The 26,984-nt window shown below is 43.8% G+C and overlaps 1 protein-coding gene across 1 annotated transcript in view; it reads left to right on the top strand.

Moving 5' to 3' along the window:
- The window catches only part of tmx3b (thioredoxin related transmembrane protein 3b), a 28,030-nt gene extending 1,922 nt beyond the window's left edge, over positions 1-26,108 (top strand). Inside the window, exons 4-16 of the mRNA XM_084033502.1 lie at positions 689-812; positions 1,406-1,451; positions 3,736-3,816; positions 4,242-4,341; positions 4,596-4,673; positions 5,022-5,088; positions 9,839-9,937; positions 11,643-11,700; positions 11,951-12,004; positions 15,342-15,398; positions 18,583-18,712; positions 19,951-20,019; positions 23,472-26,108. Coding sequence (XP_083889628.1) covers positions 689-812; positions 1,406-1,451; positions 3,736-3,816; positions 4,242-4,341; positions 4,596-4,673; positions 5,022-5,088; positions 9,839-9,937; positions 11,643-11,700; positions 11,951-12,004; positions 15,342-15,398; positions 18,583-18,712; positions 19,951-20,019; positions 23,472-23,747 — 1,239 coding nt within the window. The 3' untranslated portion in view covers positions 23,748-26,108. The remainder of the gene's footprint in view (positions 1-688; positions 813-1,405; positions 1,452-3,735; positions 3,817-4,241; positions 4,342-4,595; positions 4,674-5,021; positions 5,089-9,838; positions 9,938-11,642; positions 11,701-11,950; positions 12,005-15,341; positions 15,399-18,582; positions 18,713-19,950; positions 20,020-23,471) is intronic.
- Positions 26,109-26,984: the final 876 nt, after the last annotated feature.

Consider the following 26,984-nt stretch of genomic DNA (forward strand, 5'->3'; position numbering starts at 1 on the left):
TCTTTGGCTACAAGGCAGCATTGATGTTACAGATGGTGCCACGACCGGGTCCTGCATAAGCTAGCAAGGGAGCTCTGACTCTGAAGAAAGGACAAGGCGTGGGGACAGTGACGAGGACAGAAGACGTCACTGCCACTGCGACAACGGCGACTGACGTCCTTGAAGCCAGCACAATGCCACTGTCGGTGCGTCAGCCAGAAAAGCCCAGCAGGCGGACCCACCTGTGCTGACATCTGCTACACCCAAATGGCCAAAAAATCAGTTGTTGCAGGTCTAAGATGTGTTTTAAATGGTCCTTCATCTGGTCCCAACTAGCAGTAGTGCCTTGAAATGGTCCCAGCTACTGCTGTAACCATTACTTAAGTTTCCACCGTTGTCGTTTTGTACTTAAAGTATCCATTCAGCACAAACAAAGCTCAAGGTCATACACGCAAAAAGGCAAGACAGTCGTTTAAACCCAACAGTAAACACCACAGCCAAGTATCTCATATGGTTAGTGTGCTTTTAACTGTCAAAACTAACTTTGGTGAATGTATTCTCTGCTATAACATACAATTGAAATTAAAAAAATAGAACGGAGATTTGTTATTTACGATATTGATGTTATATTTTGCCTGATTAAACTTGATGTTGAAACGTAAATAATATGTTGCGGATGATCTAAAGATTGCTTCCTGCTTGTTTTCAGTTCTATGCGCCGTGGTGCGGCTACTGTAAAAAACTAGAGCCGGTATGGCACGATGTGGGGGTCGAGCTGAAGACCTCCGGGTCGCCGGTCCGCGTGGGGAAGATGGACGCCACCGCTTACTCCGGTGAGTAAAGACGGAGCTCTTCAAGGTGTCCCTTGGTGCTTAGTTTGTCCCCCGGTTGTTGTTTCATGTGCTCGAGACGATCAAACTAATTGACTGTTTTGTTCAACAACATGGTGATGATGCCCTGTATGTAAAAGGCTTTCAGGATCACAGATTTGGTTTATTTATTATGACAATATCATGATTTAATATTATTGTTTTTGTTGTTATAACTCTTTTTGCCACTAATCATGAGTTTAATGTTAATATAAACCAACAATAATCTTCTATGAAATGATGCTGAAAGTGCTTTAGGATTACAAAATTCACGGGACTTTTGAAAGAATAGTAAAATCATTTTTGAAATATTCTTATTATTATCTGTTTATTAAAGAGATTGCTTCATGTTTGCCATAGCGACGTGAGAGCGCTATCTGTTTTTGCACATAACTATCAAGGCAAGGAAATGAATATGCATTTATTCCAAAATGTCGATCACTTCCTTTTTAATGATCAAACATTTCCAGATCTAACACTTTGTCTAAAATGAAGGTTTATGAATCCTGTGTGAAGATGAGAGATGTTCTGAATGTATATATTTATATATATTGCAGGAATGGCGTCGGAGTTCGGTGTTCGCGGTTACCCCACAATAAAACTGTAAGTGACAACAATAAACTTTGATCGACAGATTACCCCGTCTTAACTTAAAGTTTTGTAAATTTAACAGTTGGCTGTGTTTATTTGATTGTGTAATCGTATATGAAACACCACACACTTTCACTATTATTTTTACAAATTGCTGTAATTGTCCACTCTGTGCAGCGGGCCTAAAGAAATCCATAGGAGATTAAAAGGCGTATTGAGTTTTGTATGGACCTACAGGGTCTGGACACAGTATGATAATTAGCTCAATACAAGGTTTATTTCTGAAAGGCCTCGGGTGTTAAGTGTTCGTTAAGCTTGTGTCAGAGAGTCATTTCTGATGTAATTTGGTGTTGTGTTATGCTCTATTGTGTAACCTGTCATCAGTTAAGTATGTATGGTGTTATTGTCAGGCTCGTTTTACCCCAGGGTATTTTTGTACCCCCTCGAGGTTCGGCCTGTTGAGATGCCGTTAGATGACTTAACCCGGAGGGAGCGAGGTGTTGTTGCACCTTTCTTCAGGCACATCTAAGTGACAAATTCTCTTCACACCTTCGGTTTAAATTGCATTCGGTTCACCGCCCTATTAATTATCTGTTTCCTGTAAAGTGTTAACATTTAAATGTATGCTTTTTTAATAATCTGTTTCTCAGGTATGTCCCAAATCACTTGAATGTATCCGCCTTCTGATTTATTAACAAATCAATATCCACTTGTGAACGACACATTTTCTTGAAGTGAAAGCGACATTTTTTTATTTATTTTTTTAATAGAAAATGAATGAATTTAGGTCGACTCCAGTTGCTCAACACCACAACTCCTGTCGACTTTGAGAGACATCATCATTCTACATAGCAGACTTTCTTCCCATGCGTTTGATGCTGAATCATTTATCTGCACGCTGCCATAATGGGCGCCCCATCAAGCTCATTTGGGGAAACTGCCACAGGATCACGGCAGGGCTCATAACATTAAACCAAGCAAGTGATGAAACATCCATCGAAGAACACGATCCCTCCCTCGGTGACAGGGAGGAGACTTGATTTAGAGTTCTGTTCCCCCCCCAGAGTTCATTAAGCCCTGTGGGCTGATGCAACCGTAGCAGTCCTTAATGCATTCTGCTTGTTTTAGGAGCTCGAGCACTTTCTGTGGCGGGGAACTCAATTAGGGACAGTCATTTGTTTTTCATTGGAGCTGAGAGGGTTTTAGTTGACGTTGACCTTTTGTGATGAATACGCTTTTCTTGATAGATTTGCTGTTTCATCAGAACACCTTGAAAGAGACAGGTTGTCATGCTCGTAGCAAAGACTGGTGCAACTAATGATTATTTGAATCATCGATTCATTTGTCTGATTTTTGTATTTTGTTTTCATCAGTTGTTGAATCTCCGAAATGTCTAGTAGCCGGTTTATTTATGTAGCACCGTTTAAAGACAGCCCTGTGGTTGACCAAAATGCTTTAAACAGTAAAAAGAAAGAAATGGTGCAGAAATGAACAAATAACACAATGACAAAAACGTATCTTGACGTACCTGAAACACATAGAAGCCGGTGAAATGTTTTTAATCTAAAGATTCGATGGTGGGGCTGATTAAACACGTAGACATGGGTCCCGCCAGAAGAACGTGAAAGATGCTTAAACCAATCTTTGAGAGGCTCGCGTGTCTAATACCCAAAAGTATTCTGTTTTCAGTGAAGTTGATTCGTTCTTTTAGCAGTCAGGTCCACCTTTTAGGAAATTGGTGGACCTGGAGATTTGCAGCAAACAAATCTGCAGTTTCCAGCTGCTCGCCGAATCAATGCTACAAATAATTCAGCCTGTTCTCGGTGCAGTCTAATACCTGGGTCTGGAACCTACTCCGTATTAGAAAGGTGTACCGCAGAAAGCAAACAAGACGTGTATAAAATAGAGAAAAAGCAGCAAATGTTCACATTTGAGAAGCTGCTAACGTTTCCCATCTTTGCTTTATAACCCAACAAAAGCAGTTATTTGAATATCAATGTAATAGCTAATTAATTTTCTGTCCACTGATTAATCAAATGATTTAATATGAGCTTAGCCTCTACTGTAATATTCTTCCCTCTTTGCTCAATCAATGATGTTTTTCCACACAAACCCAATATCCTGAATGCAAAGTTCAATGCCACGTAATTGCTTTCAGTTTTATTTTGTTTCCACATGAATGTCTTCACCTAGCAACGAATTAGTAGCGCAAAAATAATGAACGGCACTGAATGGGGTTTTTATGTTTGAATCATCAGCGTTTCACTCATGTTTTGTTGCTCTGTTTCCTCCTCAGGTTAAAGGGAGATCTTGCCTATAATTACAAAGGACCGAGGACAAAAGACGATATCGTGGAGTTCACCAACCGGGTGGCGGGGTAAGCCTTCAGTCACTTCAAACGCAAAATAACATACTGACAAAATGGGAAGCACTTACTTTATTTCACAGCTCCACTAATATGCACCATCCGAGCAAGCTTATCAATGCAGGCCATATTTGTTTTCCAAGCTCAATGGGTTTCCCCCCCCGTCTGATGTTCCAGTTTAAGCCACGTATCAACTGTGCCTGACAGATTTTCCCTTCCTTGGGGGAAATCAAGCTAGATCCGTGACAGAGGGCTTGATCAAAAGCTTGGCTCTGACTCCAGGGCTGCAAGTAGTTGAGTCTCCACTGGGTGGTGCCACCAGCACAGAAAATGAGAACACATTTACATCGGTTATTGCATTAGTGTGCTTTTTTTTTTATGCTGAATGTATTTCGCTCATTAAAAGGAACTAATCTAGGTTTTATTTCCCTCTCCAGGCCGGCTGTCAGGGCTCTTCCCAGCAAGCAGATGTTCGAGCACATGATGAAGCGACATGATGTGCTTTTTGTGTACGTCGGCGGGGAGTCTCCCCTCAAAGTAAGCACCATTTATGTCACCCACACATGAATCAGGATGATTTCGGAGCACCCAGCTTCTTCAGATCCATAATGCTATAACTGCGTATTGATTGAACGATGGAAGCGCCGCTCTGCTGCACTTGTACTGATTCCAACAAAGAATGGGTTGTGTGTAAAAACCTTTTGTAGTTACCTGAATCACAACTGTGTAAAGCTGATTTATTGGGAGCTGTTGTGTAGCCTACGTGCTGAAAGCCTTGTTTACCGTTGCAGGAGAAGTACAACGACGTCGCCTCTGAGCTCATTGTCTACACTTACTTCTTCTCTGCTTCAGAAGAAGTCTTTCCCGAGGTAACGCTTCGAATATGCATCCATTTCAATTTCAGAAAAACACTTTTGTGGAGAGTTCCATATTTTTGTCGTCATATTTTATTGTATAATATGTGCAACCGGTTGATGTTTCTTTTCTTGGTAGGTTTGCTCATTGTAAATAATTAATTATCTTAGTATATTTAGCCTCCCACAACTACATCTACAGAATCCAGGCGTGCATGCTGTCTTTGCATTATGCAAAACAATATAAGTTTCCCTGTTTGCTGCAAAGCTCTGCTGCCAACAGCCTTGTCCCACATCTTGCATCTTACATTCATAGAAGATATTCTCATTCAAAACCCTCATTTTACTCTGTGTTTTCAACAGTCGGTGACTTTGCCGGAGCTTCCTGCGGTCGTTGTCTTTAAGGACGGGGCCTACTTTACCTATGATGGTGAGTAATCGTGATAAATGTCTTCATTCGTCGTTGTCACGGGGCAGTTTTGTTCATTTCGCCATAAAAGGCATCACAAATTGGGCCAGTAGGGTGCACTCTGCGTACGGCCTCCTTCCATTCCTGCGATCCTGGTTTTCTCGAGCTGTGTTCCTCTAGTTTTCCGGTCTCGGCCGCTGCTCTTTCATCTTCCTCACCACATTGAGTTATGGTGTGCCGGGCCCATCGTAAAGCGCCCAGGGCTCTGCCTACCATTGTGTGTGCGGCGAGGCCAGCGATGTTGCGGTGGTTTGCCTTTGGGCGGACATGCATAGCAGGTCAGGGTGGATGGGCGTCAGAGACCACAGTTAAGGCCAAAGAAATCAGTGCAGAGCCGGTGCTGTGTTTACAGTCATTTAAAGCCAAGAACTGAATCACCGAAGCAGCTGTTAAGTCTCCGCAAAAGAGTCACATAAGAGGGTTAGTAGGAGCTGCTTTTCTTCTGTTGGCCTATTCCAAGCTGCTCACCGCAACAACCTGAGTTCACCGCATTCCTCCATGATGTCTTGTATTTTGCTGCTGCTGTGGGCCCGAGCCGGGAGACAGAAACCGAAGGGAAGAGCGTCAAGGCACAGGGACAACACAAACGGACCCCAGTAGTGGCTATTGGGCAGGTCTGGTGCGCGGTGTGGCGCCCGGAGAACGAAATCCATCTCCTCCACTGTCCGCGAATTCGCTTGCGTCTGCTCCACCTGACCATTCTGAAAAGGGGGCTTCCTGCACCAGAACTGCAGCAGGAGAGGCTCGCCACAGCAGACGTTGACGACAAAAACTCCACACCCCTCCAGGACCTTGATGCAGAGGATGTGGTGAAAGTCTAGCATTGCCATGGTGATGGGCTATTAAGCTCGGCAAGGACTGAGGAGGGGAGCAACGTAGCAAAATGACATGATTGTGTCCTTCCTCTCATGGTGGATTTCTCCTACCTAGTTGAAAGAAAAAGGCCGGTTATTGGAGGTGAAAACGGATGAAAAATAATGAGTACAGCTACTTAAGCACTTACCCACAATGGCAGCAAAGAAATTGCCCAACTCTGCATCGGAGAAAGTGGTTTTCCTGTTCCGTTTTACACCATCTGTAGTCCTCAGCATCTGGTTTCTCTCCAGCTGTGCCGTTCTTCTCAGAGGACTGGTCTCGCTGAATATCCACTGCCTGGATGCTTAGCGGGTTTCTTTAACTCATATTTTGCATGAAGTGCTGTCAGACACTTTTTAATCGAACGTTATTTGGCTGAACTTTTGCATAGACACCCAGTGACGCTGTTTTATGACTGTTTATGGAAGCGTGGGGATGTACAACGCGCTCATACAATAGAGCTAATACATAATATATAATATCCACCAGCTACAGAGGCTTGCATATTCTTAGAATATTAAATCAACTTTTATCATCTCCCCTCTTGTATTTGTTTTTGCATATATTTTGTGACTCACACTGCAAAATACTCGTTAGAAATTCCGAGCACGACATGTTTTTAATGTGCAGGTCTGCCTTGTGTTCTTAAACAATTGATGCCATTGAGCAGAGCCACACTGTACAAACACGTCCTCTTGCTTTGTAGAAAATGATATTTGACATTTAGTTGAGCATCGATTGGTTTAGTGCACATCACAAACAGCTGCGTCCCTTTTGATGAGCGCCGTTAAGATATAGTGTAGCGCAGAGGCTCGAGCTCATGCATATTTAATGACTCGAATCCTCAGTTTCATACTGCTGTACAGGTCTGCACTGTTGTTGCGCTTCAAGGGCCATATGGTTTTGATCATCGTGCATGTTAGTGCTGTAAGAGGACGACAGAAATATAGAATTAGGATGTATGTCGGTCTACAGCATGCTGTTTGCATGTTTTTTCAAACATGGCATGGCAGAGAGATACAGCAGGGGGGGAACGGCATGTAGAGAGGCATGTTTTCACATCATGCTCTGGGAATTAAGGGTTTATTTCCTCCAAACTATTGCTGCTTGTTTGAAATACTTTTATGTAGTTTCTGTCCCGTTTTGAATTAAGTGTTTCACGAAGAGCTAACAAGGCTGAGTCTGCCTTAAGTTTGGGGTGGACAAACTTGAATTCATAAGGTTGTACTTTTTCAGTTTAGGTGTCATTGACACTGTGTGAGTTTATTTTATTGATATGTCCGACAGAGCAAACGCTGCTCTGTGCTGGCAGCCTCGGGAGAAATCAGCTTTCTCTGTCAATATAACATGCACTGGGGAATTAATGTCTTCAGTGGACTACATTTACCATCAGGACTGCTTGGACATCCACATAAAAGGTGGCGATTTTTTCCCTTTTAATACACATGCTCCGCATCGGACTCTATGTGAATCTAGAGATTCATTGTTGGGCCTCGCCCTCCTTGTATGGAAAGGTTCAGAACACAGCCAGCTCTGTGGTGGCACTACTTTGCATGTGTTTATTGGTAGCACTTAAATGACGGGTGGATTAACGGGCCATGACGGTGATGACGAGACGAAATCGCACTTTGGAAGGTGATAACACGCTGATGTGATGCGACGGCCTACGCGGGAAGTATTTCCCTTCATCGGGTTATTTGAACTGGAAAAGACCGCAAGGTCATTGTGGATCACGTGGTGAGGTGTTGCCCATATTTCCCCATGCATGTAATATCTCACTGTATCATAATCAAGCTATGTTGTCAGTTTTTTAATTGTGTGATGCATTCAGGGTCCTCAGAGGATGAACTAGCATACACGTGTGGATCCCCTGACTTTTCCTCACCCGGTCATGAAAGTCATGAAAGTCAAAACTTTTGTTTTTGACCAAATACAGCAATGAATTAGCAGTCATAATGCTAACATGCTAAAGTAAGCTGGAGGATGTGATAAACAACCAGCCTGCTTTCTTCCAAGTAGCTCCTTCCACAACTGAGCTCCGCATATCTTCCACACATGCTTCCCTTTCCTCACTGTTGCTTTTTTTCTTCTCTTTGCTGTTTGGCAACTAGCTAAAACACTTTCATTGTTTATCTTCAAAGTTGTTTATACAGTAGTAAGAAAGGGAGACATGTTGTCCTGTCATTTCCCCGAGCTTCCTTTCATCAGTCTTTTCATCCTCTGCCTCCCTCTGTGTCTCACCACTGTGCAAATTATCTTTGATATTTCCTCCCCGCCCCTCCTTCGACGTTTATCCCTCTGGTTTTTTGTTTCGGCGCTATTTGCATCGCCTTGGAAGTCCCCTGTGACATTAACCTTCATCCATGAAAGGCGTCGGAACCGCCTCACACCCTGCACTCAAAGCCCTGACACTGGATCCTCCTCCTAGCATCTTGTTTTTTTTATCCCCCAACTTTCGCTCTCGTCTCCAGCTGTGTGAACTCTGGTCTCCTGTAGGGCAGTATGGTGATTGCGAGGTTGTCTCCCAGGAAGAGAGGCGCTCTAATTTGTTTGAAGGTGAAGCAGGTTCATCGGGCTGCATGAACCCCAGCGTGAGGCCTTCAGCTCTCCCTCCTGCATCTGGAAGAAGAGAGTCGGGGCTGCGGCATGCTGTCTATAAAGCTGAAACATCTGTGGCGAGAACTCTCTGGAATGTCTACCAGATTGAATGATCCAGCGGCATTAACAACAACTCTGCCTTTGCACAGCAGCAGCACCGAGGAAATAGATTGCATTGCATTAAGGTCAATTTGATAATAGTACAAGCTACTACCCCGGGGGGGTTTAAAGCGTGCTCAGGTTGTATCGTGTACCATGTTAAAGTCATCAGCGTTGCCGTAATGACTGTAACGGCAGCAGAAAAAGGTCATGATAACTTATGAACGTGTCATAACGAGGTCCCAGCTGCATTTGACATCAATTACAAGCATCCTGTAGCCTCTCCCAGCCGGAGAAACAACGCTGTTGTTTAAGCAGCTTCGCTACACCCATTTTTTTTTTCTTTTCAAACCTCGAGGGACGGACTCCGGTTCCCGTTTGCACGTCGCCTCCAGATGTTGGGGTAGCAACAACATTGCGGTTCAAATTCAGGAAGCGATCCTTTATGCGACTTCACTTTATTTATTATTTTATTTGTTGCACTTTATCTCATTTTCTTCACCTAATGCATCTGTTATTATCTGTAATTATGCATTCGCCCCCGATTTGTGTAAAAATCTGAACTATCCTGGAAATATATGTAGGTATGCAGAGAATAATTTATACACCGAATGGGTTTTTAGGACAGAAAGGCATAAGAGCAGTAAAATGAGCTTTAGGTAATCCAGGAAATAAACCGGCATCTATTTGTATTTTGAATACATATATCTTGTTATATCTTAACAAATTTGATAAATAAGATACCCATGCTCATGGTGTATAATCAAGGTTGAACCAATGTTTTTTCCATGTATGTCTTGACAACCGAACTCCTGCATTTATTTGTTTACCTCTGGATTGATTTCCAATCTGCTCGCTCTGAGTCATAATCCATTGGCTGTTTTCAGACCCAAAATAGCCTCCCTGACTACTTAACCCAGAGGCAGCCCGCTGTCATAACAGTTTCTGGTCATTGTTTAACTGACCTCTGTCGATAACAGCTCAGCTCGTGCCTCGCTCTTTATTCCCCAGAGAGCATACAAGTGGTAAACACCGTGGTCTCCTTACAATCCAGGCGTCAATACGCTGCTGTGCTTTCCTTTTAATACAGATGGTTATTGTGCTGAATGTCGATACTTGTGCTCCTGCTTCTAAAAGATGATTTCTCCTTGTGTTGCAGAGTACGAGGATACTAGTTTGTCATCATGGGTGAACAAGGAGCGCTTCCTGGGCTACCTCCAGATTGATGGCTTTACACTGTATGAGCTCGGAGAAACAGGTGGCGTATTAAATTTATGCAAATAAGTTCCTTACTCCCATATGACTTGTCCCTACTGTATATATATATATGATACACGAAAAGCAATTGAACCTACACACATCCATACAATTTTATGTTTTTTTTATTTTTTGGTGCTTTTTACTCACGATTATGGAGACGTCAATAGTCAACATTTTTAAATGATGATCAGCACATATTATTTGTGCATCGGCACCTCTTTAATGCTATTTCATGCTAGAATCCCTATTATTTTTGCCTCCCGCCCCCCAAATATTCAGTCAACCACATGATGGCATTATAATTAAAAACAAGTCAAACATCTGAGAGCCGCTCTCGTCAAAATGTAATAAATATCAGGATTAATTGTGAGTCGGGGCGGTGATGGGAGAGTCTGTCACTCCCCCCTCTTGATTTAGACCATGTTGCTCTACTGCACACGCTGTCTCTATCACAGGGAATTTGAGCTGAAGAATGAAATAGAAAAGCTGTTTTAAGCGGCAGTAAATTGATGCTCTGCACAGAGAAAGCTGTGTATCCAGTATTTTACCTCTTCATGTGCTTTTTAAAGGTGCAATGTGTCAGATCTCTCCAGAACTGTCATCATCGGTAGAATGTGAAGAGGTGAAAGTGTTGACGTTATGTAAAAGACGTCTCTAGCTAGTCCCGACCGGACCTGTCCACTTATACCATTTGTTCCTTGAAAGCGGTGGTGAGTCACCGCAGCATCCAGTCTGCCTGCAGTCCAACAGAAGCTGAACCGAGGGCTTGTTGAGGCGTGAGGGCTAGTTAGTAGTTTCCTTTTTTGTAATTTCATGACTGTAAATTTAGATTATTTGCCCCCAGTAGTGGAAGTGAAAGGATCTCCTTCAGTTGACAACAGTTGGCGTAGTTTAGCAACACCATCGGATTCTAAAAAATCTATTTTTCTTCAGACATTACACGATGAATGCTGCATCGACATCAGTATCACATCCTGTGCGCCTAGTTCAGCACTTCAAAGCATTGATTATGCACATCCTCACAGGTGTTATTCCCATGAACAAGTAGTGTAGAAATAACACAAAGTAAATTATTGTTCACTGCATTCCTTTTTTTTCCCGCCACAGAAAAATGCAATGTTATTTTTGGAGTGTTATGTCGAATACAGAAGCGATGACCCCCTAACACATTTATACATTTAAAAATGAAGGTTATTGTGCCTTAACTTCCTCTTCCACAATCTTCATTTAAAATATAATTCCTTTAAATGACTGTCCACTACCTTTACATAACCTTCAACCTTGACACATTGACACCATCCCTGACCACCAGGGGGCAGGCTGGTACTCTCAACCGAACAACGAAAGGGGTTTGTGGCCTCAAACCAATATCCGTCTGAATGACAGACCTTTTGAGTTGCGTAACAGTTTTTTTTTTAAGTAGACCTATTTGTCGTGTCGTAGGTTTGGGTTTTGAATGGCCCCCGAAATAGCTCCTCCGCCATAAAGTGACCACTTGTTTCCTGTTCAACCAAGTAGAAAGCTTAAGCTAGCTTAATGTTTGAGTGATGAATGAATAAAGCGCTCTCGGTGCCTCTTCCTTTCTCTTCCGCGGTTGAGAGGTGATTCGTCTCCTCCAGAGCCTCTTATCTGCCTGCCATTGTCTTCTCGCCCTCTTTTTTGTGTGTGTGATTGTGATTTGTAATCCCTGTCTACTACCTCAGGCAAATTGGTAGCGATTGCAGTCATCGATGAGAAGGACCCCACAGAGGAGAGTGGCAGGTACAAAGAACACTGGAATTAAAAAGCACGGCGCCGTATAAATGACTCCCACACACACACACACACACACACACTCTCCACGGTTACCACTATGGTTGCGCTCAAGTGCACACCGCTTTGAAATAAAGATAAGGCTTGATGTTATTGTTTGACTCTTCCCAAATTACAGGCATTGGTCTAAAAAAAGGAAGAAAAACCCCCCCCCGTTAGACTTTGACTCATGTGGCACTCTCCTCTCATTTGCTTTTAGATTAAAGACGTTGATTCAGAGGGTGGCGAAGGAATACCGAGAACATTTTAACAGGTAAGACACGGCTACGCGATGAGGTCAAAGATGAATATCCAATTTATACATTTATTCGAGGATGGTGCACTCACTGGGGAGCGCCGCCTGTCTGTTTGCAAGCAAGTTTATGCCTTTGTCAGGGCACGTCTGTTTTCGTTGTGGTTCAGTAGAAAGGTAATTATGCAAAATGTCAGCTTCCAAATATAGGTGTTCTTTTCAGCTGTCAGTCAAAATCTCAGCTTGGTTGGTACTTATGCATAATTTTTCTCCCCGCTCCAGTTGTGCAATAACAACTGGAAACTGGTCTTTGTGTTGTGCCGCCTTGTTCAACCTGTTCTTTTTTTTACTGGAGAGGAACTAATTAAACAAGGCATTCAATACAAAGAGGAAATGCACTTGAAATGTATAATTTCATAAGCGTATTATAGTTATTCTCGCTGTAAGGGAACTATAAAGGGTAGAAAGGTAATGGAAAAAATGAGAATATGGGAAACCGAGATGATGCAAGAACACAGGCAGCCGACTGTGTAACGTAGGGCTTCTGGGACGGCGGTGTTGTGTGTGCAGCCATGATTCAGGAGTACAGTAGGCAGGTTGTCCTTCAGCTGGAGGACGCAGGTTAAAAGCAAACATGCTTGACTTGAAGTGGCTCTAATGTCACCGTCCTGTAGACGACCCTTATCTCTGATCGCTCCCAGCGTGGGCGCCATGGCGACGAGCGGCTCATCATTGGGTTGTGCTTAAGTTGCTCGCTGCGCCCTGCGACTGACCATGTTGCTCCGTCGAGAGATTTCTGCTTTTGATTGAAGAGGCGCATCTCAAACCCGACCATGATCAAAGTGTTTTCCCCTCCCCAGGCGTTCCCATTTGGAGTGATTGAATTACACAGTTCCCTCTCATCAATTCGACTACGATCTGCCACGCTACTCTTCTGTTATTTATTTAATTTTTTTTCTGAAGACTTGAGTTTGAGAATCCCCGCTGAGATCAGAGCAGCCTGTAGTGTTCTGACACACCTAAACGGTGCTTGTAATTACCATGTCGCGGGGCTCGAGCGACGCCCCCGGTGGTGGGCGGCGGCAACAGCGCGTGGAGTCAGCAGATCAGAGGTGACGACTGACTCGGGGATGAGCCGACGCCGTTTGATGCAGTTATAAATAGCGTGTTCAGCTCATCCACCATTTGTAGCATTTTGACAGAACAATGAATGCAGATCTGAGAGGGAACTCGTGTGTGTGTGTGTGTGTGTGTGTGTAGGGGGCTGAGGCACACTGTGCAAATTGCACTTGCGGGATAGTCTGATTTTAGTCTTTTAGTGGGTGTGTGTTGGGTTGAAATTCGGCACCAGTCATTATTGTCTTTGCTTTAATGTGCCAGTCGCTGCACAGAAGGTTGGTGCAACGAGACCAGATAAGAAACCGTGTTCCGACTGAAAGCTTTGACTTTCTGTCCGTAAATGTCCCCGTAATCTGTTGCTGTCAGATGGTTTTAACTGCTGTAAGGCAATTGGATGTTGAGCAACGTTTTTTTGAACATTTCAGGACATCTTAAACCTGCATTAATCAATATCTTTTTATGTTAAAAATGTATTAAATGTGAACCCAAAGAAGGATCACTCGATTCTGCAGTTTCCCCTCAACGTAAAACGCCCAAATAAATCAATTAATACATAAGAATATCTTAAAAGTGGTAGTATTAAAGGAGCTGTATTTAACATTTCATTCTCTTTGCCGTGGCGCCGTGAGCGCCCTACTGGCTAGCTTACAGCTGCTGCTCTGTACTTCTTCTTAGGACCACGTCGTCGTGGAAACCCTCTAGTCCCCCCTCAGGTAAACTCTCTCAGTTCTGTCAGCACTTTTGCCGCCTTTAGCACCGTTAGCTGCGAGCCGCCGGCTCAGCTGTCGCCATGTTTAGAGGCCATCGAAATGTTCCCGATCCCATATCTAGTGCCTTTTTAAAAGAGTCGAACAGCAAAGCAAGCTCATTTTTTAAGCCTTCTGAATATTTGATGGATGCTTAAATCATATAAAAATATGACCAAGAGTTGCTTTAAGTTTGGTGATGTTTAATATTGTATGTGGTCATCTGTGATTTAAATGTGAGTGCATATGTGGGTGATATTCCTCCCCACACCCACTATGGTATTTATTATGATCATTGGTTGTTTAATAATGAATTCCTGTCCTCAATGGCACCTTGTGTTTTTTTTTTAAATGTGTCTGTGGGAGATAAAGGGGACTTGATTTTGCTGTAGAATGTTCCTGCGTATTATAAACCACCTTCTATAATTTCACAAAGGGGACAATGCCGTTCACACCCACTCCCCGGAGAGCCTTAATTCTGTAGGAATCTGGCTTCGGAATACACTCTTCTCTTCATAAACCGCATGTCGTGACCGAAACAATCAATACATATCACCTTGGGTTACAACACATGAATAACAGACTCGCATTTCCAGAGGGAAGGGATAAACTGACAAAATCTCCAGCCTTTTATGGACAAATGTGAAAGAAATAATTGTTTTTTCCTCCTCTCACACGCTTCTCTGTTTACTCGCCCCTCTTGGTCGGTCTGCTCAGCAGTCTGGCCAAGAGGTGTCGAGCAGGAAGACGACACGCACGGGGAAACAGCCCCGTCAATATCCAAATTAAAGATAAGGGATTGATAAAAATATATTTGAAAGGAATCCAACACTCACTCAAAAGTTCCAAACCGACTTTTTGATGAGCTTTATTCCCAGTTTGTCCCCACTATTGTCAGCAGGATTGTCACTAACGCAGACTGATTTTATATTGCACGCGCTGGATTTATTATAGTCTCTTCATAATCATGTCATTGATATAAGCGCAGGCGGTATTGTGTGGCCCCCCAGGGGACAAGCGTGCGAGATGTAGCTATGATTCAGTATGAATATAATATATATGTAGAGGTCCACATAATCAGTCATTCAGCGGGAAGTCACTGGCTTTCCTGGACTTGTGCCTTGTGCTGCAAACCCCCCCCATCTCCAATCTACCCACAATACACTCTGCTCAGACATAGTGCAGCACAATGAGATACAAATTGAATTCCTCCTCCTGCCTTATCGTTTAGATAAATCACCTGAGTCTTTTCTGTGATGGAAAAAGATGAAGAGAAACAGACGGCACAGGATGGAGCTTTGGGGATATTTATTTATTTTTTTCCTGCAGCGACACAAATTCCACAGCGAAAACAATTCAATGTGTAGTCATATTTGTGCAGTGAAGTTAGTGTGCCAGTTTTTACGACGGGATAAACCTCCCACTTTGCTGTGTTTGTACGTTGTTTTCCGATGCTCCTTCTCATGCCACCGATTTCCATCTTGCCTCCCCAGGGACTTCCAGTTTGGCCACATGGACGGGAACGACTACATTAACAGCCTCATTATGGGGTGAGTGTCTCAAATCCAGCCCACCTCTTCCCTTCTCATGTCAGCCCTCCTCTCTGCTCTACATCATATCACCTTCTGTCAGCTACTTATCCAGGCCTGGACTGACTTGTAATGTCAGCCTCTGCCATTAAGGATGCTCGCGTGTGGAGAAGTCAATTACACAGACAGACTGTCATTTCTTTTTTTTTTTTTTAGTGCGCTCGGAAATTGTAACCATCACCATCACGCACACATGCGAACCAAATGGCACACACGCACTTGCAAATCTGCTTGTACGAGGATAGTGTGGGAAATGTATGAGGATAAGGCTTTGCATGGATTAAATCTATAGCAGTCATGTGTTTTAATAGCTTGTCAGAGAGCAGCACTAATGATACAAAGAGCCCCACTGCAGTAGCTTTGGTTGGTGCGTCGGACTCGGAGGCCCCGCAACTGACACCCCACACTTTTAATTAGACGGAGCCGCGCTGCTGTTATGGGCCAGCAGGGCCATACCAGTTGGCGGTGCCTGTTTTATTTCTACCAACGTACAGCGTCTAATTATGTCCGTCTTTGTGTGATGTTTGTGTGAGAATCTCTGTGCATACGAGACCGCTGCAGGATGTTGTTTTAATTTGAGCACGTTATTGTTTGTACGAGGCAGATTATGGCAGACATGGTCTCCCATGTCCCGTGTAATTGAGAGTGTGTCGGTGAGTACAGTAGAAGTCGTACTGGAAACACGACAACATTGGAACAACAGACTCCCGGTGCACGGCTGAAATTAGACAGGCAGTGTTTATATTTAAGGATAAAAGGGGTGATTAGCCTTCCTAATTTTGTATGAGTAGACACAATATGTATTCGCCGGGTTTTTCAGGACTGTTTTTGGCCGCTGCAGCATGGGATTAATTGCCCTCCTTTGAGGAATGAAATCCTGGCCTGTCACTGTCCACTAATTCTCTCCCTTAGGAGAACCATGGAAATAAATCTGATGGCTTTTTATCCCTCGTTCTGTCATCACAGCGATTACTGTGTTCTGGCAGCGGTCTGTCTGGCGTAAGGCTGCCCCTGCATTCACCAGAGGCACATAAACACTCATGAATACACACACATGGAACATGAGCACTCTAAGCCCGAGGCTGTCTCTGTTAAAACGTAGGTTTATCACTGACCCTTATACGGAACGCATCGGGGCCGTGAAAGACTTAAAGATGTGAGAGGCCTGGAAAAGTGTGCGTTAAGGGATGACTTGTAATCATAGGAGGTGAATGAGTGGAAGGGTTATTACCACACAAACCAGCCAGTTGATTTGTGGAACCTGTAATAAATATACGGTGGGAATAGTGCTGTTTTTCCACAGTGACGACGTGTGATATATAATAGCAAGTCTCCGCTCACACACAAATCAAGTCACTTTCTTGATTTAGTTTTTCCGATTTTTCTGTTTTTTAATCAAAATGTGCCTCATGCAGATTTTATGTCCCCATATTTCCAAAATGTACTTTTCCTGGATACACTGATAGTCATTATCGCATTTTTTTTTTTCAAATGACATCCTCTCGTAATAGAAAAAGTTCGAGAATTGCCTCTTGTAACAGAGAGTGAAACGAAAACTTGGAAGAGGAATTAATGAACTGCTGATAATGAGCCAGAGTCGCACTAAGTAAGTTAAGAAAAACATTTAAATGGTATTATTTTTTGGGCCATTTTCGCTTTAATTTAACAGAGTGGAAAGGGAAAAGAACGGGAATGACATGCAGTAAAAGGGCGGCGGCTCAGACTGCTGTAAATTCTCTGCCTTATGTGGGGCGCCACGTCTACCAAGTGAGCTACCTGAGGGTCCTATATGGCATTTTTAAAACCTATTTTTACTTGTTTATCTTTTTGAATAATAGTTCCAAGTGTTTTTGCTGAGATTTTTGCTTATGATTAAATGAGGAGATCAATACCACACACGTGGAGCTAAAGCTAAGTGGCTGATCTGTATGCTAACACAACAATGAGCTCCATAGTGAACGCACAGATGAGTGTGGCATCGATTTCTTTTCATCCAACAGCAGGCAGGAAAGCAAGTGTATTTACTAAAATGTCAAATTGGTCCTTTTTTTTAATAATCCAAACAAACAAGGATAAACTTCCTCTATAATAATCGAAAAGATAATTAGCCCTAATTATACAGTGTGGCAGCCGTTTTTTGGCAGCGGAAGAGGAAATGTCTTAAATGTGTGTTTTCTGCCAACTCTAATTCTATGGAGTACAGTATGACCCTTCATTATGGGCGGTAAACCCCCAGTAGACTCCACTCACAGAGGTGAATAAGCTAATCCATATTTATTTTAAATGGGTGCCATCTGTTGGAGTACGCAGGATGTCAGATGGGCTGCAAAGTGTGTGTGTGCGTGTGTGCGTGTGTGTGTGTGTCCTGATCTCAGCTGGGTGGGGGATCGGGACATTGATGGATACGTGTGTGCGCACAATTTGTTGCGGGGGTTGAGTAACACTGCGGGGATGTGAGGTGGCAGCGTCCTGATGGACTGTTCGTGTGTGTGTGTGCGCATATGTGTGGGTCTAAGCTCCAGGATACCTTATCTAAACCAGGCTTTGGTGTTGTGAGAGACATGCGAAAGAGGGATTGGTTGTTTGTGTGACCTTGTGCGTTATCTCACGGAGGTTTGTAATTCCTTCGCCAATTTGTTGGAACAAGCGGTCCGGAGCGCGTGCAGCGTTTCTGTTTCTGTGACATGTGGCACTGGGCTGCTTTGTGTATGGTTTGTATATATCTCAGCGTGGAAGGTGCTTTCTTCTGGACTCCCTGCGATTCGGTTGCCAGCTGTAATTTGTAAAGGTCTCTTTAACTGTGACTGGTACCGACCCATAAAGCTCGCTGTATACATAAAAGATAAAAGAAATTGGGGGAAAAAAAGAAAAGAAGCCGGGCCGGCTTTTTCTTAAAAAAAACAACAAAAAAACCAAAAACAAATTATAAAATCCTCTGAAATAACGCCCATGGGAAAAGTTACGTTGCTCCAAGTACAAAAGGTTTGTTTATCTCAGGGTTTGTATTCTCCGGATAACAATTTGCTCTTTAAGAAACCACAATTTGTTCCCATCTTATGATGCGCTTTGATAACGGCAGACCAAGGCCGCCGAGGTGAGCAAGATTAAAAGCTGCATTTCCTGTTTGTGTTTTTTTTCCTCCCAGCGAGGTGACGGTGCCCTCCGTTATCATCCTCAACACATCCAACGAGCAGTACTTCCTGCCCAGCGAGCCGATTGAGACCATGGAGCAGCTGGTCCAATTCATCAACGGTGTTTTGAATGGTTCTGCACAGGTCCAAATCTTCTCCTCTTCCCTCCTTCCTCTCCTTTTTTTTCTCCTTCTGTTTATACATTCAGCTCAGTGTAGCTCGCTCCCCTCCCTTCCCCTTGTGTTGTACCATTGTAATACACCAGTAGTCTTCATTAATCAACCACGTTTGTATTTTAAATCCTCCCCGGAGTATAATTTTTACAGCAGATGAGGTATTTTTTTGCAATCTCCTTTTGCATGTTTAGTTTTCATATTGCTGTCCTTCCTGAATGGATTATCAGCAATAATTCTTGTGTAAGTCAGATTACTACAGGAGCCTGCATTGTGGCGTACATACTAATCTGGAAAAAGACATGTCATCGCTTTCGTCTGCACTGGAGTCACCAGATGTATGAAAGCCATAAGCCAAACAGCCAGAGGTCCTGTCCTTTTTATTTTCCAAGAAAGGTCCGGGCTATTTTTCGCCTGGCAAAACAAAGCACCTCCCACCAAATAAGCCGCAACTGAAACCTCCATGTTTCTGCTGTCCAGTTAGTTGCAGTGTCTTTGCCTCGAGGTTTGTTTGTACTTCACCAAGAAATACACAGAATAATGTGTGTTAATGATATCTAAGATGATGCAGCTGGTGCAAAAGGGTAAATATAGCTAGCCCTAGATTCCAAGGGTGTTCTTTTCATCATCTTTTCAGAGGTGGGAATGTGGAAGGCATGACTTAAATAGTTTACATTTCTCTCGCTGCTCTTGTGGCGCATACATTCTCAGTCCTCTATCCTTTAAGAACGAACAGATCCAACAACGTGCTATAAAAGAAAAGTCTGCTAAAACTTCTAAAACTACTTATGCAGTCCTCACACAGCGTAAGCACAAGTCTGCTCAACAGCTGCTTCCGCGAAAAAAACCATCACGATGCCCACCGTCGGCTCGTTCACGGGAGCCCCGCTCAGTCAGAGCTCACTAATTGGCCATCCTGATGAATTAGCGTCGGGACACATCACCCATTGGCCGCCCAGGTGCTGCCGCTGCTAACAAATGAGCTCAGACGGCGTAGAACTGCTGGACAGCGAACAAAAACCAGAGTCTGGCACATCTGATGATTCTGTGCAGAGAGGCGGTTAATTAAACAATATTTTAAACGTCTGGGATATGCCGAGCACGTAACGGGATGCTTGGGTTTAGACGAGTCTGCGTGAGGAGTTTGAGAAGTTTCGGGGATGGGCCAGACACAGCAGCGTCTCTGTTAAACGATCTGTCTCCCTGCAGGCGAACGGAGGTGATGGCTTCATTCAGAGGATCAAACGCGTGGCCTTTGATGCAAAATCCACCATTATGGTAAGTTGGTCACAGTTCATTCTAGTATGGGGCGTCAAAAGTGCAGCTTTATTCTATTTTATGTTAGTTTCAGGCTATTATTTTGCTTGGTATAATGGCCTGCTTCCTAATTTCTATACTTGTGTTGTAGCCTTAGTCTTTCTTCACCTCTACAGTTACACCGCTCATTATTAGGATGCTGCAGAACGCCTCGCACTTGTTGATATGCTCCACACCGCTCCTCACCTCGACTGTGTTTTTCCACTCTTTGGTAAATACTGTATGCAAATGCGCCGAGCTCGGTAGCGCTGTGAAACAAACGCCCGAGTGCCCCGCTCCTCTTCCGTGGGAGAAAAACAGCGTTCAGACAACGAGACGGGGAGTACAGCGGAGAATATGCAATGCAGGCAGTAAACACAGTATGGAGACAGGGAAACCGGCAACAGACAGTGAGGAGGCGAAGCGGTGAGAGAGTCGACGGAGTAAAATTGGGAGGAGGAGCGAGTTCAGCCTTCCTGACCCCCAAGTAGTCGGTTCTTTGAGGGGAACTGGTGTTTATTTTACCACAGGTGTGATGGGAATGTAAATACAGCTGTGCTGTAATTCTCCATTCGTACTGTAACCGCCGGCAAAAGCCCAAGCCTGGCCTGAAAGGGGTGAAGAGAACTCCGAAAGGAAAATTATAGATGTTGAAACGGAAGGTACGGTGACTTCTGGAAGTTAACCTTGAGGTTGGAAGAAAGCCTTTCTATTGAAGGGTTTCCTTTTTAGCCGTCAGGTCTGGTTTGACAGTTTAAATCACTGGGCGGATAAGACCTGCGAGAAAAGTGTCTTTGGGCTGCGTAAAAGCAAAGTTTGCAGGATGTTATTTGTTTCTCATAAGCGACCGCACACAGGTATGAATCCACAAGTGAAAAGGCTTGTCCTGCACCTGTAAGAGGAAGGAAATGGCCTTTTCTCTCTCCCTGCTTCCTCTCACTTTAGCGAGCTGCATGACATGATATGGAACGATGCAGATAGACGGCAGCCATCACCCGGCCCCCGGAGAGCCCGAATCTGAATGCACATCTGACAGGAGCATGAGGAAGCAGCCACATTAGGCCCAATGACTCATAGCCTGCTGTGTTAGCATAGCATACCCATCGCTACCTCATCTAGCGTCACACAGTGCTGGCAATTACCATCCCTCTTCCCGTGGCAATGACTGGAGGGAGGATGGATATTTCTTTTTCTCAGCTCAGCGGCTGACAGAAGTTGTGACCGAATACTCCCTTCTAGGTACATTGTCTCCGATGCATCGTGCTATATTAAAGCCAAACGACTCATTTATCACGAGATCATTTAAAGAAGACGACCCGGGCGTCGTCGTACCCGCAGGGGGTCGCGTTACGCAGGACGTGGGTGGTACACGTCCCCCAAAAAAATGTTCACTTTTATTATGCAGCTTCAGGGCGCGGATGCGAGTGAGATCTTTTGAGCATCGACTGTATTTTAATGGAATTGATCTTCACGGATTAATGCGTCGCCACTTGTGTTTAACAAAAATGTGCAGACTGTTAAATTGAATCTACAGGCAGTAAACGAAAGAGAAAACAATTTAGTCTAGATTAGATTCTCTTACTGAGGCATTGCAAGAAAACAACGCCGTTATAATTCACTCTCTAATAAAACAATGCAGCGTGTGCGCTTGCAACCTTTGCAATGCAGCGTGTGCGCTTGCAACCTTTGCACACATGTAGATGCAAGGCCGCGTTTGAGCTCGCGTGAAGCCACGGGAGGTGAGCCTATTATAGGCGAGGAAGACGGAAAAAGAACAGGAAATATCTTCAGACAGACTCGCGCACAAAGGTGGACCTTTTCCTCGCATTTGAAGTTTTGAGATTTATTTATTTATTTCAGGTGGAGCAGCACAATCCAAGCACAAGAAACCCAAAGTAACGTAGTTAAAAGTGTCATCGGCGTAAAACAAAAGCAAACAAGACGGCAACATTACGGGACGGGAACACAAAGAGCACGCCGTAATACAGACGTCCTGGAATTACATGACAGGAATTTAATTAACACTAAAATATTAAAGCCTGCCCGCGTTTCTGCAAATGATTTGTGACCTGCCTTCTAAACACGCTCGCGTAGCCTAATGGCGTGATGCAAATGAGTGAATAAATGAATGTATAAAATTGCTGCATCTCCTGCTAAGAAACATAAAAGGCCGTCTGCAATTTTTCACACAAATATGTTTGGATCTGTAAATAGGATTTTTTGAATGCGCTCTACCTTATAGCTAATGGGAGGCTCTTTACTGCTGTAAACACTGGCTGCTCAGAGAGATGCAACACTTTTATTAAACAGGCAGATGCTCGCTGTAATATATCGGTGGAGAGCAATGGAAGAGAGGGATACAATGTTAGTGGCTCTAACCCATTTGGGAGGCTGGGGGGCAGAAATTAGCCCCTGTTGAACCCCTTTCTCGACACATGCATCCCCTTTTTGCCTTTTTACGTACCCATCATCCACCACTTGATGTTTTGCCCACGGCCAGTTCTGCTCTGTTGGATGACTAACACCTCCAGATTGTGGGAGCTGGTTCCATGTTAGTGGATTTCTTTTCCAGGGTGGAGATGATTTTGATGTTGACTCCACATTTTAAAGTTCCTTGAACCTTCTTAGTTGACTGACAACAACCTGCACGGAGGCCACGGCTGTGATTTTTCTGATGTGAGCTTTCACGGATGAAGCTAGTCACTAGTCCTATTAACGCTGTATTTTGACGTGGTGATAACATTGTAGAGTACTTTAAAACCAGTCCAAGATGCAGAATCGTACCCCAGGGTGTGTCGGTACACCGTGACATCAGAACTGTTGTGTGGTTTTAACCCTTAACGCTTTTCACAACACTTTAAATATCCCGGAAAGTTACCCTCGACTTTAACCAGTTCATTTAAAAACAATTTGCTACGAAAATTTACATAATTTAATGTTAACTAAATGATTAATGAACTGTATTTTCCATGAAGGAGGAATGGGTCTGGGTTCTTATGGGTTAAGTGCGACTCTTAGCGTAGAAACCCGGACCAGCCTCCTGGTCCCCGTCACTTCTTCTTCACTTGCTTACTACCAAGCAAATTTGCAATTAATCCAATGATGTCGAACTAATCAGCACCCTGTGGTTCCCCGCTGTGGTGATCCAGACTTCAATGAGACGAGAACTTATAAGGGATTCTGAGGGATGATGGAAATGCTTTTTAACTTGTACGTCTTCATTTATATCAGAATACTGCCGTTCCGAAAACGGGTTAAGACTTTAAATATCTTCTGCCAAATACTTAATTGTGACAGAAAAATGAATATATTCTCTCTTTTTCCCTTTCTTATTTCCTTCAACCATCCCCATCTCTTTGCTTTTATCTCCCCCTCGCACTTCCCCCTCTCCTTGTCTCGCTGTCATCTCCTCGCCGTCTCCTTCCCGACATCAGTCGGTGTTTCGCAGCTCTCCGCTGCTGGGCTGCTTCCTCTTCGGCCTACCGCTGGGCGTAATTAGCCTGATGTGCTATGGCATCTGCACAGCTGAGTCGGATGACGGCTCGGATGACATGGACGCGCTCAAGAGGGAGGGCCTGACTGACGAAGAGGAGGACGAGGAGGAGGACGAGGAGAGGCAACGCGCCGCTGAGCTGGAGGGCCCCGAGGAGGGCGAGGGCGACGAAGACGACGCCGGAGAGAAGGATCCCGAGGAGAAGAAAACCGATTAACACAGGGGCTCCCCGCCGGAGAGAGGATGATAGGCCTAGTCAAATGCAGTGACATGAAACTCAAAGACATATCGATGTATTACTATTCCGCTTCTTTGTCTTTCATATCACTTCCCCTGGAAGCCCCCTCTAGCGCAGACTCTTCTGTGTTAAAGGTCAGCTGCTCAGTGAAGCCATGGAATCCGTTACAAACTAGCAGCCCTTTGATTTGTTTTTTTTAATGGCGGTGTGCAAACACACGGCGTTCAAGAGAACGAGGGTTGGCTGCGAACCAAACAAACCTCTTATTTATTATGATTCGACCAACCTGTGGTTTATTCCATGTGACGTGTGCTCCTTTCTCTCGTTGTTTTGTAACCACTTAAATACCCCCCCATGAATCCTCTTTTTTTATTATTTTTTGTCGTATGCCAATCTCTATTTTTTCTTTTTTCTTTACTATGATATCCTAGAACAGTAGAAACTATGAACACCCCTCCACCCCCCGACCCAAAGTGTAGAATTATCGTTATATTAGAAAGCAAAGGAAAGTGCCCAAGAAGGAAAATCTGCCATAAATGAATCGTGCTTTTTCTATTGTATGTTATTGCCTGAAAATATTTCTTCTTCTTCGAGGGACAGCAAAGTGCATTTTTACTTATTAAACCCACCTGTTAGTGTCCGTTTATGAAGGAAAAAGCCGGACTGGTAATTGGCGTCTCATAGTGGGATACGGCAAATGCACATTTTTGACCAACCTGCTCAAAATCCCCCAGTATGGATGGGTTGTTCCTGTAAAGCTGACACCCATCACATGCCTCAGTAGTTCCCCTGCTTTTAACAAGTCCTGTTCCTCACATAGACCCAGCTCTGTCTGTTTCCATATATCAATCTGTCTTCCATCACCGGTTGCTATATTGAATTCCGTAGGCAGGTTGAATTCGTACGATGAGCGGAACAAAACAAATATGAAGCCAGTCTTCCTACTACTTAGTTTCACCCCCTTTTTTTTTTCTGTCATAACCCATGTGTCATGTTTTGTTGGCTCCTGTTTTCATCCCCTCGTGTTTACCGCGTGTGCAGCAGCTGAACTCGAGAAGGGGGTCGTGGCTACCTCTCGGATTTAAGTGGCCAGCCTGTTACATAACGAGAGCGAGCCTTCCTAAAAATCAGTTGCACCCGGTGTGATACCACTTTGATGAAAACGCACAGTGGAGTGCACCTTGTTGGAGTCGGGGGGGCCTCTCTGGAAGTGAAGCGTGTTAAAGCAACAGAGAACCTGTTAACATTATCTTCAGTACGAATTAAATATTTGTGACTAAAGAAAGCGGTAAAACAGCTGGTGTTCAGAAACTCTAGTGTAATTTTAAGGTTTGATACGATTTGCTGCGTTTCCAGGAAAATGGAAGCACAACCGCCTTAGTTTCTCACTCATGATTTATGCATGGAAATCCCTGAAATCACCCATTTTCTCCGAAGCTAACTTTTTAAAATCTTTTGTATAATCTGTTCCAAAACTGAAGTAACTTCCTGGGAGTCTTCTCTGGTTACCTCATGGGGAAGATTTCAAACAAATGAGAGCTTTTAGGTGTAGTTTTTCCTCTTTGACAGAGCCAGGCTAGCTGTTCCCTCCTGCTTCAAATCTTTATGCTAAGCTAGGCTAATTGGCTGCTGGCTCTAGTTTCTTACTTACCATATTTCAATTTTCTCCTCCGACTCTAAGTCACAAAAATGGCAAACTCTTCCTCCGGAGTGCTAAACAGGATTATTATTCTCTCTGCATTTGTTTCCCATTATTCACCCGAAACATTCATGTATTCTATTTAACGTACAGCGCTGCAGAGTAATTATAGGTTTGAAATGAGCAATGACGGCTTCTGTAACAGGCTTTCTCTCCAGGGAACTCCAACACATGGTGATGAATGAGCATTAAATTCAACCTTCACTTTGGGAAGAGAAGCGACTCCAAATAATCTTAATTCTAGATCCCGGATTAAGATATTTTAACGAGCGTATTGAGTTGTTTATGCTGTTATTATAAAGGTAATCCCCCCCCAATATGTAATCCTTTTTTAAAAAGTGTAGCTGAGTCACAAGATCCCTTCAACACCCGTTGATCTTCATTTCATCCTGCTTTTGTAGTTCTGTCAATCTTAATCGATTTAGGCACCCCAACCTAAGCACACCTGCTGTTGTTGATATACAGAGGTCATCTGTATTATTACTGTGAAGCTGCACTGAAGGAAACCATGTCCTCGCCTTGCCTTCTGGTCTTTGTAGTTGCCTACCATTCTCTGCCAAACTTCTTCTTCTTGGGTTTGAATTGAGATTGTCACATTTTATTACAGGTTTGAAAGATTGAAATAAAGATTGTCCTCTTTTTGTCTTGTTGGCTGGCTTTTTTTTGTGCGTTTGTCCAACTTAGTATGTAGCTGCCTGTCTTCCATTTACACGTCTCCATCCGTCTCCACTTATCACATTTAAATGTGTTATTTTTTTTTTATTATCATAATCCGAGCTAGCGGTGTCGACTCAATTAAAGCAGATGTAATCACATTTTTTGGGAGATGTCGGTGTAACCGCGGCTGATTGCATTGCTTGACGTGAAACTCATTTATTTCCTCTCTTTGGGGGAATGACTGCGCGTGAAAGTCAAACTCGGAGACGTGACTTTGCATAATGAAAACGCCGTGTCACGCTGCACTTTCTGATCCTCACGCTGAGGCAGAAATTACAAAAAAAAAAAAAATGAAATTGTGAAATCTGGTTGTTTTCTCAGATCTAATCAAAGAGGAGACCGTTTTTCCCATTGGGTGGCATTGTGGGTATGAATTACCACAAAGGGGGGGAGATGATGTATTACTGGGCTACATCAGGATCAGTGTCATTGGGTGGCGGCCATGCAAAAAGTAATTCATCGCTCAATTTCCCCGCCGCATATTTTGAGAGCCAATTTCGTGGCGCGGCAAAGGAAGGAGGCCTCCTGTCTCTTTTCTTTTGGAGAACCAACCAACTAACGCACCAGACAAGGGCAATTATACTCCACTGCTCCTTCTCACGTTACGATGGCGTTTTAAGGCGAGGGGGTGATAGCGGGAGGCGGTTTGATGGCGCTGGGGGTCACGTGTCTAAGGGTCAAGGTGAAGAGATTGATGGTAATTTCAGTTAATGCCTCGAAGCCTGTATTTCTAAGGGCTTGTGTCGCTTATCAATGGCTGATTAGGCTTGGTCACCATGGAAACCCAACCCATGCTCATG

Source organism: Eutrigla gurnardus, assembly GCF_963514095.1.
Source record: "Eutrigla gurnardus genome assembly, chromosome: 18".
NCBI classification, from domain to species: Eukaryota; Metazoa; Chordata; class Actinopteri; order Perciformes; family Triglidae; genus Eutrigla; species Eutrigla gurnardus.